The 19,061-nt window shown below is 43.4% G+C and overlaps 1 protein-coding gene across 1 annotated transcript in view; it reads left to right on the top strand.

Moving 5' to 3' along the window:
• Positions 1-5,769: 5,769 nt before the first annotated feature.
• LOC105280611 (neuroglobin) overlaps positions 5,770-19,061 on the top strand; it is a 49,670-nt gene continuing 36,378 nt past the window's right edge. The window contains exons 1-2 of the mRNA XM_011341266.3: positions 5,770-6,169; positions 12,629-14,601. Coding sequence (XP_011339568.1) covers positions 14,405-14,601 — 197 coding nt within the window. The 5' untranslated portion in view covers positions 5,770-6,169; positions 12,629-14,404. The remainder of the gene's footprint in view (positions 6,170-12,628; positions 14,602-19,061) is intronic.

Here is a 19,061-nt window from a genome sequence, read left to right on the forward strand (position 1 = left end):
AAAGTGTAGTCCTGGTATCAGGGAAATTTTACTGGATTTTAACCCGCGTGTGAAAATATTAAAAACTCAAATGACAGATCACAAAAGTAGATGATGGACGCGAAAAGCAAGAGAAGGATGAATTAATATTAAAGTAAAACTTCCTTTCCACACCTAATATATTTTCGACAACACTTTTTAAACCAAACAACATTAAATACTACAAATATATTTCAGAAACCATTGGGATGCTTTCTAGATGAGTGAATCACATTATTCCTTATATCCTCCATAATTAAAAATGTTTCAATTTTCAATTAAATGTTTCAAATTTTTCGACATTCGATCTTATGATCTCGAATGTCAATTAAACAGTATCAACATTAATTAAAATTTATTAAAATGCAAGAACGTGATTAATGCGCCTCGATTTTCGGTTACAGCTGCTCGGGATAAAATTGTCAGTTGCAAAGTTGTGTTGACAATGTCGCCGCGGAAATTGCTCCGGCGTAAACCGGCTGCACATGTTGATCCTGGGAATGCGCGATTGCGGCGAGGCTGTTAGAAACTCATGGTAACTTCCATGACAGTCGCACGTCATATGGAAAGTATGTTCGCGAAGTGCGGATAATCCCGGTACGAAGTCGGGATCAAAACGTAACGGTTACATTAATGCACCCTGCTCTGGCGAACGGCTCTTTTGCCGTGGCACGTCCGTAGCAATTCATCGTGAGCGTGTGTGCGTGCACACGATGGAGCACCTCCGCGCGAACTGATCGATATTAGCGTGTATACGGAAACGGATAAATATCGCAGATACGTCAGAGGGAGAAGAGAAATATAGAGTGAAGAGAGGGAAGCAGGTAGCGATCCCCGAGCCAAAACTTATGGGATTTCGTGGAAATACGAGTGTCGGACAGTAGATCAGTAGCCCGGAACTAGGAGAGAACCAGGGGCAATAAAATTGTTAAACCGAGTGCCGAGAGAGGTGCTTAAAAGCGGCCGATGTATTTATGCACGCTCGAACTCACGAGTGACGTCCGCCGCCCGTGGTCGCCGCTGAAAAAGGACTAATTCTCAGCACGCTCTGTGCACTGTGCGCGTCACGATCGACATAACGCGCACTCAACTTTATATTTCTGTGATAGTCATGAAATATATATTCATGTTCGTTTGGAGAATCATGAAGAACGTCCCTCTCGCGAAGTATTGTATAATATAATATTTCGCGGTTTATATTGTACAATATTAGGAGTGTGATTTAGTTTTGAGGGTTTTGCAACAGATGGCTGTAGTGTCAGTTTGTTCCAATAGCGGTTTCCGATAACTGTTCTTTCTTACAGTGTTGACATTATCCATGACATTTAGTAGCATTATAGCAATAATTGCAATAACAGTCGTGTTTATATCATCGTAAAAATGCACCTTCCGAAAGCTCTTTAGCATTTTCGACATGCGTTGCTTTTGTTTTTTAATCAAAAGAAAACTGCGGCTGACGGTTATAGAATTCTTGTGGAAACTTATGGTGATTCTGCCCCATCAATTAAGACGTGTGAATACTGGTTTAGACGCTTTAAAAGTCGTGATACTGATGTGAAGGACAAAGAACGCTCGGGACAACCAAGAAAGCTTGAAAATGCAGATTTGCAAGCATTATTGGACGACAATCCAACACGATCCACCTCAGAACTTGCCAGAGCATTAAATGTTGATCGTACAACAGTTACGAAACATTTACATGAAATGGCAAAAATTCAGAAAGAAGGGAAATGGGTTCGACATCAATTATCGCAAAGTGCCATTGCGAACCGGTTGAACATTTGCATTCCGTTGATCGCCAGGCAAAAAAAGAAGAGTCTTTTGTCTCGGATTGTTACTGGGGATGAAAAGTGGATCTATTTTGATAATCCGAAACGCAGAAAATCATGAGTGGATCCAGGCGAACCATCAACATCCACTCCGAGACGCAATATTCACGGTTCAAAAGTAATGCTCTGTATTTGGTGGGATAGTGTACTATGAGCTGTTAAATCCGCATGAGACTGTCACGGCTGATCGTTATCGACACCAATTGTACAAGTTGAAGCAAGCATTGGACCAAAAACGACCACCAATTGCGAGTAAACGACGGAAAGTGATTCTTCTTCGTGACAACGCTCGACCTGACGTTGCGTTGTCAGTGAAACAAACACTATTAGAGCTCGAATGGCAAGTCTTCCCGGGACATTGCTCCATGCGATTATTATTTGTTCCGGTAGATGCAACACGCTTTAGAGGATACACACTTTGATAATTTGGAAGAAGTGCGAAAATTCGTCGACGAATGGATCAACTGAAAAGAAGAGTCATTTTATCGTCATCTCTTGCCAGAGAGATGGGAAAAAGTTATAGAAAACGAAGGAAAATATTTTGATTAAGGTATTCATTCATTATCATATTTAAATACATGCGTTTTTGAGCAAAAAAACCCTCAAAACTGAATCACACCCCTAATAGTTTTGAGGGTTTTGCAACAGATGGTTGTAGTGTCAGTTTGTTCCAATAGCTGTTTCCGATAACTGTTCTTTCTTACAGTGTTGACATTATCCATGACATTTAGTAGCATTATAGCAATAGATGCAATAACAGTCGTGTTTATATCATCGTAAAAATGCAACTTCCGAAAGCTCTTTAGCATTTTCGACATGCGTTGCTTTTGTTTTTTAATCAAAAGAAAACTGCGGCTGACGGTTATAGAATTCTTGTGGAAACTTATGGTGACGCAGAATCACCATCAATTAAGACGTGTGAATACTGGTTTAGACGCTTTAAAAGTGGTGATACTGATGTGAAGGACAAAGAACGCTCGGGACAACCAAGAAAGCTTGAAAATGCAGATTTGCAAGCATTATTGGACGACAATCCAACACGATCCACTTCAGAACTTGCCAGAGCATTAAATGTTGATCGTACAACAGTTACGAAACATTAGCATGAAATGGGAAAAATTCAGAAAGAAGGGAAATGGGTTCGACATCAATTATCGGAAAGTGCCATTTGAACATTTCCATTTCGTTGATCGCCAGGCAAAGAAAGAAGAGTCTTTTGTCTCGGATTGTTACTGGGGATGAAAAGTGGATCTATTTTGATAATCCGAAACGCAGAAAATGATGGGTGGATCCAGGCGAACCATTAACATCCACTCCGAGACGCAATATTCACGGTTCAAAAGTAATGCTCTGTATTTGGTGGGATAGTGTACTATGAGCTGTTAAATCCGCACGAGACTGTCACGGCTGATCGTTATCGACACCAATTGTACAAGTTGAAGCAAGCATTGGACCAAAAACGACCACCAATTGCGAGTAAACGACGGAAAGTGATTCTTCTTCGTGACAACGCTCGACCTGACGTTGCGTTGTCAGTGAAACAAACACTATTAGAGCTTGAATGGGAAGTCTTACCGCACCCCGCGTATTCTCCGGACATTGCTCCATGCGATTATTATTTGTTCCGGTGGATGCAACACGCTTTAGAGGATACACACTGTCATACTTTCGAAGAAGTGCGAAAATTCGCCGACGAATGGATCAACTGAAAAGAAGAGTCATTTTATCGTGGTGGAATCTATCTCTTGCCAGAGAGATGGGAAAAAGTTATAGAAAACGAAGGAAAATATTTTGATTAAGGTATTCATTCATTATCATATTTAAATACATGAGTTTTTGAGGTAAAAAAACCCTCAAAACTAAATCACACCCCTAATAGTTTTGAGGGTTTTGCAACAGATGGCTGTAGTGTCAGTTTGTTCCAATAGCTGTTTCCGATAACTGTTCTTTCTTACAGTGTTGACATTATCCATGACATTTAGTAGCATTATAGCAATAGATGCCATAACAGTCGTGTTTAAATCATCGTAAAAATGCAACTTCCGAAAGCTCTTTAGCATTTTCGACATGCGTTGATTTTGTTTTTTAATCAAAAGAAAACTGCGGCTGACGGTTATGGAATTCTTGTGGAAACTTATGGTGACGCAGAATCACCATCAATTAAGACGTGTGAATACTGGTTTAGGCGCTTTAAAAGTGGTGATACTGATGTGAAGGACAAAGAACGCTCGGGACAACCAAGAAAGCTTGAAAATGCAGATTTGCAAGCATTATTGGACGAAAATCCAACAGAATCCACTTCAGAACTTGCCAGAGCATTAAATGTTGATCGTACAACAGTTACGAAACATTAGCATGAAATGGGAAAAATTCAGAAAGAAGGGAAATGGGTTCGACATCAATTATCGGAAAGTGCCATTTGAACATTTGCGTTTCGTTGATCGCCAGGCAAAAAAAGAAGAGTCTTTTGTCTCGGATTGTTACTGGGGATGAAAAGTGGATCTATTTTGATAATCCGAAACGCAGAAAATCATGGGTGGATCCAGGCGAACCATCAACATCCACTCCGAGACGCAATATTCACGGTTCAAAAGTAATGCTCTGTATTTGGTGGGATAGTGTACTATGAGCTGTTAAATCCGCACGAGACTGTCACGGCTGATCGTTATCGACACCAATTGTACAAGTTGAAGCAAGCATTGGACCAAAAACGACCACCAATTGCGAGTAAACGACGGAAAGTGATTCTTCTTCGTGACAACGCTCGACCTGACGTTGCGTTGTCAGTGAAACAAACACTATTAGAGCTCGAATGGCAAGTCTTACCGCGCCCCGCGTATTCTCCATGCGATTATTATTTGTTCCGGTCGATGCAACACGCTTTAGAGGATACACACTTTGATAATTTGGAAGAAGTGCGAAAATTCGTCGACGAATTGATCAACTGAAAAGAAGAGTCATTTTATCGTCATCTCTTGCCAGAGAGATGGGAAAAAGTTATAGAAAACGAAGGAAAATATTTTGATTAAGGTATTCATTCATTATCATATTTAAATACGTGCGTTTTTGAGCAAACAAAACCCTCAAAACTAAATCACACCCCTAGTAGTAATACTTCGCCTGTATTCATACGTTACACATTTTTCAGCGGCGATTGAAATTCTCGTAATTTGCGCTTCCGCGGGAAACCGGAGGGGCGAGGCTGGATGAGGTGCAGACGAGGCGCGAGAACGTTTTCCGCGCTTATTCCGCCGTGATTCAGCGAGATAAGGTCTCGAGTTTAAATTGAGTGCCACAGATGGCCGGTCGCAATTTCTGTTGCGCAGCGCCGCAGGGGCGACTCAATGCGCAAACTAATAAAACTTGAGCCACCGACCGTCAGAGATCCCCGCGGGATAATTCCGCGCGGAAATATATATCCATATTTTAAAGTTGCGCGTTGAAGACCCACGTGTCCCTTGGTACCTTCTAGCTTGATTGAGCCTCCATTGAGGGTTCTCGAGGATCACGTCGCTTCGAATCGATCGGACGATCTTACGTTCACTAGATCACTGGTGAAGAAGACGCAATGTACTATCAACGATCAAAATTTTCTACCAGTTACACTCTCGAGGCATCAGAGATGCTGACATATCGAGCGAAATAGGCATTCGAGGAAACGTGATCCCCTAATTGTCCCGAGTAATCCATTAACTCCGGAGCCCAGAGGGGTCATCCGCCACCTCCGCGGGGGTTGAAGGAGAAGGAGTCTCCTCTCGGCGGCGGAGTGAATGATCGAGGCATCGCGAACGGAAAAATGGAAAGTGGCCGATTAATTGCTCGCGTGGAGACGAGAGCGGTGGTGAGCACATCACGGAGGAGAGAGGAAAGGGACAGCCGGAAGAGGAGAGCACGAGGGACGCGTGAGCGAGGGCGCTTGCGCGACATCCTCAGGAGCGCTTGTTATGGACGCCTCAGTCTCGGCTCGCCTGGGCTCTAGGCAACAGGGTCGACGCCGAAGCACCGCGTCAAGTATCCGACTGGGGACAACCCCCGGGAACCGTTCTAAAGATAGAAAAGCGCGCGTCGGCGTTGCGCTTCGCGTCGCGCTTCCCCGACGACGACGGCGACGACGGTGAGGACGCGGGCAGTGAAACGCACGTCCGCGCGGCGGCACGCGCCTTCGTCGAGGAACGACGACGACGACGACGAGTCGAGGAAGCGACCGATCGAAGACGGCGATCGAGGACACGCGACGTCCTTAGGACGGCGAGCGAGCGGGAGCGACGAGGCTCGCTGCGAGGCTCGAGTGACCGCGAAAAAAAGAAAAGAGGAGACCACGAGTAAGAATCTCGCGGATCGATCGCGGGACGAGAAGGTCGCGAGTGAAGCACCGGAAGTGACGCGGATGACCGCTCGATCTCGCCGCTCGATGCTCGCCCTTGCTGATTTCACCGAGGTCTCCGCGAGTTCGCGGAGTTCCGGCGAACTTTTGGGAGGGCGACCCTCTCGACCCGCTTCCTTTCCGGCGAATCGCCGCACGATCTATTCGCCGGTGCTCCAGGATGGGTCGGAACGGGTTCGAATGTCGCGTATAGGTAACTTGGTCCCGGTGACGGAAATTGATAGAGACGCGAGTTGAGTGATATATCGCGACAACGTGCGCCGGGACGCGCGCGTCCTCGTCGACAGACGCGTGACGGGAATTCGTAGCAAGCATATCCAGTAAGCTGTTTATCTTCCGGTAGCAGCTATATGTGCTTGTTCTCCTCTCGATTCGGATATATGTATTGTAATTGTATTGTATATGCGTTGCGAGATATCGACTGTTATTTCTCGTTGATAAACATGTTGATTATATGGTGCATCATTCGCGAAATTGCCGCTACTAATTTGCGATCCTTTTTTACCCTGAAGTATTGAGAGTAATTTAATGGGGAACTGTGTTAATTTGATAGCGATCATGTGAAAGGGGAGTGGTTGAGTTTGTGTAAATTACATAAATTGACGGGTGTGGAATTCTTGTATTGTCACACACATATGCGACGTGGGAAGATAACGAGAGTGTAATATTCTTCTTTCTTTCTTCAATTAATTTGCATACAAACAATTAAGAAGTTTTATGTAAATAATTTACATCGTTTATATAAAACTATGTTTACGCAGATGTGAAAAGAAAACTTGCTCTTTATTTAATCTTTCAAATTTTTCTTTTAACGGAACTTTAATTCTTGCACTAATTAGAACGGCATTTTAAGTTAAATATTAAAGAGTTTCGAAGAAAGAAGAAGATTGCGGTCAGCAAGTAATAAGGAAAAATCGATTCTCTATATTGGTCGAAGAATCTATAGATTAAAAAAAGATTAGCAATCTGGGAACGCTGAATATTTATTAAGTTCAAAGCAATGTCGCTTCAAAATCACGCACAGTTCTTAAATCGAGCATTTAATCAAACTTTCGCTTGATTCTAAACACCGCCGGCCACAGACAATTCCAGATAGGTAAACGGTATAAATTCATAAAGCACTCAGGGACCTTCGAATTTCTCCACAAAATACGCGCAAACCAACGAGGGTACCTTGCGGAGCACACTAACGAAACATTGGCACGCGTGATTGGGTCAATTTCGGATTTGCAACGGTTCGATTTGTCCCCCGAGGGTCAAATCGAGCTCACTCGCTCAATGATGCATCGATTCCAGTCCGTACGTAACGTGCAGACACGTCGATCACGTCATCGCACTCTATTGTTCGTTCCAAAGCACCAAAAACTGTTTTGATTGTATGAACAATTAGAAATTATAGACTTCTTCAAGGATCTCTTAAAAGTCAATCATGAACATCATAACGAACGTAATCATCCGTGTTTCCATCGCGTGTTTGGAACGTTGGTCTTCACATTAAACTTCTTCAGCCGTGATATTCCGCGGTAACTTGGATTATCAAAATTGGGTCAAATTTAACGTTAGTTCGTGAAAGATACTGCAACGTAGAAGACTGCGCACATCTCGGACGGTAAAATATACGTCGGTGACCAGTTTCAGGGAGTATTTTTGTAAATTACCAAAACACGTTTCGTGAAATGCGATACATATGTAGTATATTATATTGGGTTGGCCAAAAAGTAATTGCGTTTTTTTCCAATAGATGGACATACATGTCTTGAAATGTAACTACCTTCATTCTAAACCGCAAATTCATTATGTAGGTTAACAACTCACAGTTCAAGCTTGTTTTACAAAAAGAAAGTACACGATTTCGTTAACAATTGTTTGTTTGCCGTCGATTTCAAAATGGAAAATCAAAAAGAACATTTTCCTCATATTTTGTTTTATTACTTCCGAAAAGGGAAAAACGCTGTGCAAGCTCATCAAAAGTTATGTCATGTATATGGCGAAGATGCTTTAAACTGCGGCAGTGTCAAAATTGGTTTACTAAATTTCGATCTGGAGATTTTAATTTGAAAGATGCACCACGCTCAGGAAGGCCAATCGAAATTGATGATGGCAAAATAAAGGCACTGATCGATTCCAATCGGCGTTTAACGACACGAGAGATTGCTGAGAATCTTAACATATCGAAATCGAGTGTTGAAAACCATTTAAAACGACTTGGATACATTAGTAAGCTCGATATTTGGGTACCACATGAGCTCAAAGAAATTCATCTCACTGAGCGTATTGACATCTGCGATTCTCTTTTGAAACCTGAGGAAAATGATCGATTTTTGAAACGTATGATAACAGGCGACGAAAAATCGATCGTCTACAACAACGTCAAACGAAAAAGATCGTGATGAACCTGCTGAAAGCACTTGAAAAGCAGATATTCACCAAAGAAAGATTATGCTGTCAGTCTGGTGGGACTTTAAAGGTATTGCGTATTTTGAGCTGCTTGCAAGGAATCAAACCATTAATTCAGACGTATACTGTCGTCAACTGGATAAATTAAACGATGCCATCAAACAGAAACGTCGAGAATTGGTGAATCGCAAAGGTGCTGTGTTTCACCATGATAACGCTAGACCACGTACAAGTTTGGTCACTCGTGAAAAATTGTTGCAGCTTGGATGGGATGTGTTACCACATCCACCATATTCGCCAGACCTGGCACCATCAGATTACCATTTGTTTCGTTCTTTGCAAAACGCCTTGAATGGTAAAACCTTGACTGCTGATGAGGATATCAAATCGTTCTTGGAATTGTTTTTTGCTGAAAAAGATAAGAACTTTTTTGAGCGCGGAATCATGAAGTCGCCTGAAAAATGGCAAAAGATAATCAAACAAAATGGACAATATATTGTTTAATAAAGTTTTTGTTTCCCATGAAAAATTCGCCTTTTATTTATATTAAAAAAAACGCAATTACTTTTTGGCCAACCCAATATATGGCGAAGATGCTTTAAAACTGCGGCAGTGTCAAAATTGATTTACTAAATTTCGATCTCGAGATTTTAATGTGAAAGATGCACCACGCTCAGGAAGGCCAATCGAAATTGATGATGGCAAAATAAAGGCACTGATCGATTCCAATCGGCGTTTAACGACACGAGAGATTGCTGAGAATCTTAACATATCGAAATCGAGTGTTGAAAACCATTTAAAACGACTTGGATACATTAGTAAGCTCGATATTTCGGTACAACATGAGCTCAAAGAAATTCATCTCACTGAGCGTATTGACCTCTGCGATTCTCTTTTGAAACCTGAGGAAAATGATCGATTTTTGAAACGTATGATAACAGGCGACGAAAAATCGATCGTCTACAACAACGTCAAACGAAAAAGATCGTGATGAACCTGCTGAAAGCACTTGAAAAGCAGATATTCACCAAAGAAAGATTATGCTGTCAGTCTGGTGGGACTTTAAAGGTATTGCGTATTTTGAGCTGCTTGCAAGGAATCAAACCATTAATTCAGACGTATACTGTCGTCAACTGGATAAATTAAACGATGCCATCAAACAGAAACGTCGAGAATTGGTGAATCGCAAAGGTGCTGTGTTTCACCATGATAACGCTAGACCACGTACAAGTTTGGTCACTCGGGAAAAATTGTTGCAGCTTGGATGGGACGTGTTACCACATCCACCATATTCGCCAGACCTGGCACCATCAGATTACCATTCGTTTGGTTCTTTGCAAAACGCCTTGAATGGTAAAACCTTGACTGCTGATGAGGATATCAAATCGTTCTTGGAATTGTTTTTTGCTGAAAAAGATAAGAACTGTTTTGAGCGCGGAATCATGAAGTCGCCTGAAAAATGGCAAAAGATAATCAAACAAAATGGACAATATATTGTTTAATAAAGTTTTTGTTTCCCATGAAAAATTCGCCTTTTATTTATATTAAAAAAAAACGCAATTACTTTTTGGCCAACCCAATATATGGCGAAGATGCTTTAAAACTGCGGCAGTGTCAAAATTGGTTTACTAAATTTCGATCTCGAGATTTTAATGTGAAAGATGCACCACGCTCAGGAAGGCCAATCGAAATTGATGATGGCAAAATAAAGGCACTGATCGATTCCAATCGGCGTTTAACGACACGAGAGATTGCTGAGAATCTTAACATATCGAAATCGAGTGTTGAAAACCATTTAAAACGACTTGGATACATTAGTAAGCTCGATATTTGGGTACCACATGAGCTCAAAGAAATTTATCTCACTGAGCGTATTGACATCTGCGATTTTCTTTTGAAACCTGAGGAAAATGATCGATTTTTGAAACGTATGATAACAGGCGACGAAAAATGGATCGTCTACAACAACGTCAAACGAAAAAGATCGTGATGAACCTGCTGAAAGCACTTGAAAAGCAGATATTCACCAAAGAAAGATTATGCTGTCAGTCTGGTGGGACTTTAAAGGTATTGCGTATTTTGAGCTGCTTGCAAGGAATCAAACCATTAATTCAGACGTATACTGTCGTCAACTGGATAAATTAAACGATGCCATCAAACAGAAACGTCGAGAATTGGTGAATCGCAAAGGTGCTGTGTTTCACCATGATAACGCTAGACCACGTACAAGTTTGGTCACTCGTGAAAAATTGTTGCAGCTTGGATGGGATGTGTTACCACATCCACCATATTCGCCAGACCTGGCACCATCAGATTACCATTTGTTTCGTTCTTTGCAAAACGCCTTGAATGGTAAAACCTTGACTGCTGATGAGGATATCAAATCGTTCTTGGAATTGTTTTTTGCTGAAAAAGATAAGAACTTTTTTGAGCGCGGAATCATGAAGTCGCCTGAAAAATGGCAAAAGATAATCAAACAAAATGGACAATATATTGTTTAACAAAGTTTTTGTTTCCCATGAAAAATTCGCCTTTTATTTATATTAAAAAAAACGCAATTACTTTTTGGCCAACCCAATAGATCAAGCATCAAGTGAGGAGATACCAAAGTAGATATCTACATTTTTTAGATGACATACGGTAGGAAAGGTCGAGTATTAAGGTCCGACGCCGCTGATGCGGCGCCTCGCTCCTGCTGGATGAACTTCCGCCTCAAACGAGACGCCCGAACGGGTTTTTCTGTCCATCGGGCGCTTGGAAAGCCGTATAAGTTATCTACCCGTTATGTGCACCCCATGCGCTTCTTACGCTATTTCCGCACAACTTTGCCGGCGCGATGCTTATCGACGTCGAGATACGTCCGGCGTTTCCTGAGAGGAGACGGACAACTCGAACGTAAAGTTAGCGGTATACAGCCCCGATGGGACTCCGGGGAGGGTGTCCTTTCGCCTTTACCCCCGTTACGCCCGGCTGCCTTATAACGCTTTCATCTACTTATCGTCACTCGTGCCTCGCAACATCCACGTCGTCATCTAGTCTCGCGCGCGCTTCCCGAAAATCCGACATCGGACGCGGAGTAATGACGCAGATGAGTTTGCCAGAATCCTTCCCTCCCACCCTCGAAAAATCCTCGAAACTCCTCCATCAATGTCGCCGGAATTCCGCCTCGCCGCTCTCGATTCTTGTGTTTCCTCCGCATTGCGTCTCTCTATCTGGGAGAGATTTGTCGGTTGAGATTTCTCCTCCATATCTTCGTATCGTTCCGATACCGTCATTACGCTAATTGAAGCGTGATGCTTCGTTGTCGGATCAGTGTAATGGAACTTTGGAATCTTCACGAGGAATCGACGTATCGGATAATAAGAGAGCGACGAGAAAACTCACCGTGTCGAGGGAAGCACGATTGGAGGAGAATGGAACGGTTACTTCACAAATGGAATTTAGGGAAATGGGGATCACGAATGTGACATTACTTTGCTGTTACTTGACGTGAATTCACAATAACGCCGACGTCGCCCGGGTTTATTAAATTTATAAATTCCCGCGAACGGAATTGTAAGATTTGTCAGCTGCTTGCTGATCAGCTCTGTCTCTCTCTCTCCTTCCGTTTTTCTCCTTTCATCCTCGATAAATTTATCATCGCGAAAATATTGCTATTGTTTAGTAAAATATATTTCTGTGACCGAATATCTCAGCTTCGACGACATCGATGCATCATCGATGCGTGAATTCTCAAGGATCCGAAATGCAAATAGGTTTCCCGCGCTTCTCGATTCCGCCCGGGAGAACATTATCCTGTACTTAACGCGTTCATTCGACGGTTTGAGAGTTTCATTTTCCGCTTTGTACATCGAGCGGTCGATCTACTCTGCACGTCTTCGTGCTCCTCTCGATCTCTGTCACTCGCTGTCGCGTCCTGTGCTCGCCGCAAATGAGATCGATCGTTCCCTTCCGCTCGGTAAATATGAAAGATACCATCACATCGACCATGCGCTTCCAGTTAACATGCCGGCGATAGAGCAGCCCGAGGATGCCTGAGAAATCGTAACTGTTCGCATACTTGCCAATGGAGTGGACTTTCGCGAAACGCAAACTAAAACCCGATACGCCAGCGTGACGAAATTGCCGAGGAGCAGATCAATCCTCCTCCGAGGAGAAGAAGAAGAAGAAGAAGAAGAAGACACGGACCCGTCGTCGTGAAACAATGAAGGGATACAATACGTTCTTTTAACAAATATATCCAAGTTAAAAGAAGAACGGGTTGAAATAGAGGAAAGGGAGAAGTCTCTCGACTGAGGAGCACAATACGAGTGAATGAAATGTGAGAGGGAAGCCTGATAAATACGCGGCAAAAAGCGAGGGAAATTCAACGGTGGGAGACAGATGGGTACTGCTGGTGCAGCGAGAGAACGAGGGTAGCCTGTATGTTAGAGACAGAACGTGCAGAAGAGAGGGGAAGAAGAGACACGGATGAAGAAAATTGGATGAAATTGCCGGAGGAGAGCAATTACAGGTATTCTCGGAGAAAATGAGAGAAGCATGAATCGATATATGGAGCGTCAGTGATAAAGACGGTGGAAATCGATGGTGGGAGGGATCCAGGAGCGGAAACGGTGAAGCGCAGATCTCGAAGGGGGAAAAAGCTGCGGGAGTGTGGTTCCTTTCTCTCTATCTCAAAGTTCGGAGGTGAGATTAACGTCGGAGGGTGGAATGGGGAGGTGAGAGAGGCGAAGCTAGATGGATGAACTCGCGGGGAAGAAGTTCGCGCGAAGAGAAAGCGCGAGGTTACGCGAGGCTTAAGCGAGGGATAATCGCGATCCAGGAGGAAGAACAGCTCGACCCGGGGGATGAAGAAGGGCGGCGGGAGAGCGGATTAAGTGTGCATCATGGTACCGCCGCGCTTAATTATGAGAGAGGATAAGTGCGCGCGTGTGCGTGAACGCGCGTGTCAGGAATACGCCGACCGCGTAGAGTAGGATCCGCGGCGGGGAAACGGGGAGGGAACGCCGCGCTACGGGGGTGGTTTGTGCTTTGCTCGTCTTCGCTCGCCGACGATCGTTCACGGTTGACCGACTTCGAAGTGGCCGGGACTCACCCCGGAGCGCACGTGCTGCTTCCGCGAGGAGATCGAGATCGCGTCGCAGAGATACATGGATCCACCCCCTGGTCGGATCGACCTGGACGGCCTCTCAGCGATCGCGTCGTAACGATCGATAGTTCGATAGAGGTAAGCATAAGCTCTAAACGTGGACAGAGATCAGATTCCTCGAGTTCCGACCACGTGTATTGTGTTCAGGAGTACATAGAAGCGAGCAGCAATCTGCTGAAGAACTCGAGAAGGCTGAGAAGCCAAAGGATAGCGAATCGATTAAATCGGAGCGTCCTTTCCGCGTTCGATCCGCGTCGACGCTGGGAGGACCATAGCTCGAGCAAAGTTGCGTCGACTTCAGCGACAATCTCCGTGGCGATACATATACATACAAATATATATACTATATATATAATATATGTATATATATACACACACTCATACACATACATACACGTCGTTCTCGTAGTGCAGTGCAATCTCTTGTTCCCGCCGATGCGCCGTGAATCCCGACGAGGGTGGCAGAAAGCGGAAGTGACACCGGAATCGAGCGCGAAGTGCAACCGCGCGACCCTCGGCGCTCGGGGACTCGCGAGGTGGTGATCGAAACCGCCCGTTCTCGTGGGTCGGTGCCGTCCACGACGCAAGGGAGTCTCGCCGGGACCCCCCGGGACTCATCGCCGCAATATGGGTTGCGAACTGAGCAAACTGGCCACCGCAAAATCACGCAACCAAGCGGGGAACGATCGCTCGTCGCCGCCGCCGCCGCCGGCCGCAACAGATCCGCGGCTTCCGCTCACGGCCAGGCAGAAATTTACGGTTATCGCCAGCTGGAAAGCGGTCTCCAGGGCGCTGGAGCCCACGGGCATATACATGTTCATAAGGTAAGCAGCCATTGTTAACGTTCCGGACCCTCGCAACGATTCGCCGGAATAGCTCGTCGTGGAGAAATTCCCCGTGCAAACGGCACGCCGGTCAACGATCCTCGCGCCTTACCGTGCGATAACGAAAGCGTGATATACCGATTCTAAAGCCGATGTATTAGGAGTGTGATTTAGTTTTGAGGGTTTTGCAACAGATGGCTGTCGTGTCAGTTTGTTCCAATAGCTGTTTCCGATAACTGTTCTTTCTTACAGTCTTGACATTATCCATGACATTTAGTAGCATTATAGCAAGTGGAAACTTATGGTGATTCTGCCCCATCAATTAAGACGTGTGAATACTGGTTTAGACGCTTTAAAAGTCGTGATACTGATGTGAAGGACAAAGAACGCTCAGGACAACCAAGAAAGCTTGAAAATGCAGATTTGCAAGCATTATTGGACGACAATCCAACACGATCCACTTCAGAACTTGCCAGAGCATTAAATGTTGATCGTACAACAGTTACGAAACATTTGCATAAAATGGGAAAAATTCAGAAAGAAGGGAAATGGGTTCGACATCAATTATCGCAAAGTGCCATTGCGAACCGGTTGAACATTTGCATTCCGTTGATCGCCAGGCAAAAAAAGAAGAGTCTTTTGTCTCGGATTGTTACTGGGGATGAAAAGTGGATCTATTTTGATAATCTGAAACGCAGAAAATCATGGGTGGATCCAGGCGAACCATCAACATCCACTCCGAGACGCAATATTCACGGTTCAAAAGTAATGCTCTGTATTTGGTGGGATAGTGTACTATGAGCTGTTAAATCCGCACGAGACTGTCACGGCTGATCGTTATCGACACCAATTGTACAAGTTGAAGCAAGCATTGGACCAAAAACGACCACCAATTGCGAGTAAACGACGGAAGGTGATTCTTCTTCGTGACAACGCTCGACCTGACGTTGCGTTGTCAGTGAAACAAACACTATTAGAGCTCGAATGGCAAGTCTTACCGTACCCCGCGTATTCTCCGGACATTGCTCCATGCGATTATTATTTGTTCCGGTCGATGCAACACGCTTTAGAGGATACACACTGTCATAATTTCGAAGAAGTGCGAAAATTCGTCGACGAATGGATCAACTGAAAAGAAGAGTCATTTTATCGTGGTGGAATCCATCTCTTGCCAGAAAGATGGGAAAAAGTTATAGAAAACGAAGGAAAATATCTTGATTAAGGTATTCATTCATTATCATATTTAAATACATGCGTTTTTGAGCAAAAAAACCCTCAAAACTAAATCACACCCCTAATAGTTTTGAGGGTTTTGCAACAGATGGTTGTAGTGTCAGTTTGTTCCAATAGCTGTTTCCGATAACTGTTTTTTCTTACAGTGTTGACATTATCCATGACATTTAGTAGCATTATAGCAATAGATGCAATGACAGTCGTGTTTATATCATCGTAAAAATGCAACTTCCGAAAGAGCATTTTCGACATGCGTTGCTTTTGTTTTTTAATCAAAAGAAAACTGCGGCTGACGGTTATAGAATTCTTGTGGAAACTTATGGTGACGCAGAATCACCATCAATTAAGACGTGTGAATACTGGTTTAGACGCTTTAAAAGTGGTGATACTGATGTGAAGGACAAAGAACGCTCGGGACAACCAAGAAAGCTTGAAAATGCAGATTTGCAAGCATTATTGGACGACAATCCAACACGATCCACTTCAGAACTTGCCAGAGCATTAAATGTTGATCGTACAACAGTTACGAAACATTTGCATGAAATGGGAAAAACTCAGAAAGAAGGGAAATGGGTTCGACATCAATTATCGCAAAGTGCCATTGCGAACCGGTTGAACATTTGCATTCCGTTGATCGCCAGGCAAAAAAAGAAGAGTCTTGTGTCTCGGATTGTTACTGGGGATGAAAAGTGGATCTATTTTGATAATCCGAAACGCAGAAAATCATGAGTGGATCCAGGCGAACCATCAACATCCACTCCGAGACGCAATATTCACGGTTCAAAAGTAATGCTCTGGATTTGTTGGGATAGTGTACTATGAGCTATTAAATCCGCACGAGACTGTCACGGCTGATCGTTATCGACACCAATTGTACAAGTTGAAGCAAGCATTGGGCCAAAAACGACCACCAATTGCGAGTAAACGACGGAAGGTGATTCTTCTTCGTGACAACGCTCGACCTCACGTTGCGTTATCAGTGAAACAAACACTATTAGAGCTTGAATGGCAAGTCTTCCCGGGACATTGCTCCATGCGATTATTATTTGTTCCGGTCGATGCAACACGCTTTAGAGGATACACACTTTGATAATTTGGAAGAAGTGCGAAAATTCGTCGACGAATGGATCAACTGAAAAGAAGAGTCATTTTATCGTCATCTCTTGCCAGAGAGATGGGAAAAAGTTATAGAAAACGAAGGAAAATATTTTGATTAAGGTATTCATTCATTATCATATTTAAATACATGCGTTTTTGAGCAAAAAAACCCTCAAAACTGAATCACACCCCTAATAGTTTTGAGGGTTTTGCAACAGATGGCTGTAGTGTCAGTTTGGTCCAATAGCTGTTTCCGATAACTGTTCTTTCTTACTGTGTTGACATTATCCATGACATTTAGTAGCATTATAGCAATAAATGCAATAACAGTCGTGTTTATATCATCGTAAAAATGCAACTTCCGAAAGAGCATTTTCGACATGCGTTGCTTTTGCTTTTTAATCAAAAGAAAACTGCGGCTGACGGTTATAGAATTCTTGTGGAAACTTATGGTGACGCAGAATCACCATCAATTAAGACGTGTGAATACTGGTTTAGACGCTTTAAAAGTGGTGATACTGATGTGAAGGACAAAGAACGCTCGGGACAACCAAGAAAGCTTGAAAATGCAGATTTGCAAGCATTATTGGACGAAAATCCAACAGAATCCACTTCAGAACTTGCCAGAGCATTAAATGTTGATCGTACAACAGTTACGAAACATTTACATGAAATGGGAAAAATTCAGAAAGAAGGGAAATGGGTTCGACATGAATTATCGGAAAGTGCCATTTGAACATTTGCATTTCGTTGATCGTCAGGCAAAAAAAGAAGTCTTTTGTCTCGGATTGTTACTGGGGATGAAAAGTGGATCTATTTTGATAATCCGAAACGCAGAAAATCATGGGTAGGTCCAGGCGAACCATCAACATCCACTCCGAGACGCAATATTCACGGTTCAAAAGTAATGCTCTGTATTTGGTGGGATAGTGTACTATGAGCTGTTAAATCCGCACGAGACTGTCACGGCTGATCGTTATCGACACCATTTGTACAAGTTGAAGCAAGCATTGGGCCAAAAACGACCACCAATTGCGAGTAAACGACGGAAGGTGATTCTTCTTCGTGACAACGCTCGACCTGACGTTGCGTTGTCAGTGAAACAAACACTATTAGAGCTTGAATGGGAAGTCTTACCGCACCCCGCGTATTCTCCGGACATTGCTCCATGCGATTATTATTTGTTCCGGTCGATGCAACACGCTTTAGAGGATACACACTTTGATAATTTCGAAGAAGTGCGAAAATTCGTCGACGAATGGATCAACTCAAAAGAAGAGTCATTTTATTGTCGTGGAATCCATCTCTTGCCAGAAAGATGGGAAAAAGTTATAGAAAACAAAGGAAAATATTTTGATTAAGGTATTCATTCATTATCATATTTAAATACGTGCGTTTTTGAGCAAACAAAACCCTCAAAACTAAATCACACCCCTAATAATTTCCGCTCGTAACATTAATTCCGCGAGGGAACATTTCGAAATTTCCCTGCCCTGCGCTCGTTCGGTATTTTGGTCTTCCGAGGTTCTCCAACCGCGTTGGATCATCGCGTCGCGCGAGGATCCAATTAAACGCGATCGGTTGGACTTTATTATCGGGATCGTGAGCGGTTTCTTAGCGCCAAGGAGCCGAGACGCCAAGGCGCCGTATGGGGTTTATTATTATGAAAATTATTTTTATACTTTTCACCTGTGTCTCGCACGCATTATCGATCATACGGCGTGTTGGTCGTTAGTACAGCTATAAAACTTGCCACGATAAGTGTGAAACGCGATAAGGATAGTGGTTGTACATCGAGGATTTCTCGCTCTATCAATCCTTTCAGACAATTAAGATAACTATGCTGATAAATGATACCACAATATCATTGAAACTAAATGAGCTGGCACTCAGCTGGTTGATTGATGTTCCGCGGAGATCCCGCAGATAGAACGTAACAATGTACACAATATCGATTGATGTTATTTCCTTAATCCACGTCGAGAGATTAACGGTGAATTATATTATATGTAAACGCTAAAAGACGTCGGAGCTCTGAAAAGCACGTTCATTTACAGTGAAAATAATTATCTCGTGCTTTTGCAGCACAGGTACACTTATTTACTTGCTTTAACCCGGAATTGCGCGCG

Source organism: Ooceraea biroi, chromosome 13 (assembly GCF_003672135.1).
Source record: "Ooceraea biroi isolate clonal line C1 chromosome 13, Obir_v5.4, whole genome shotgun sequence".
Taxonomy (NCBI): domain Eukaryota; kingdom Metazoa; phylum Arthropoda; class Insecta; order Hymenoptera; family Formicidae; genus Ooceraea; species Ooceraea biroi.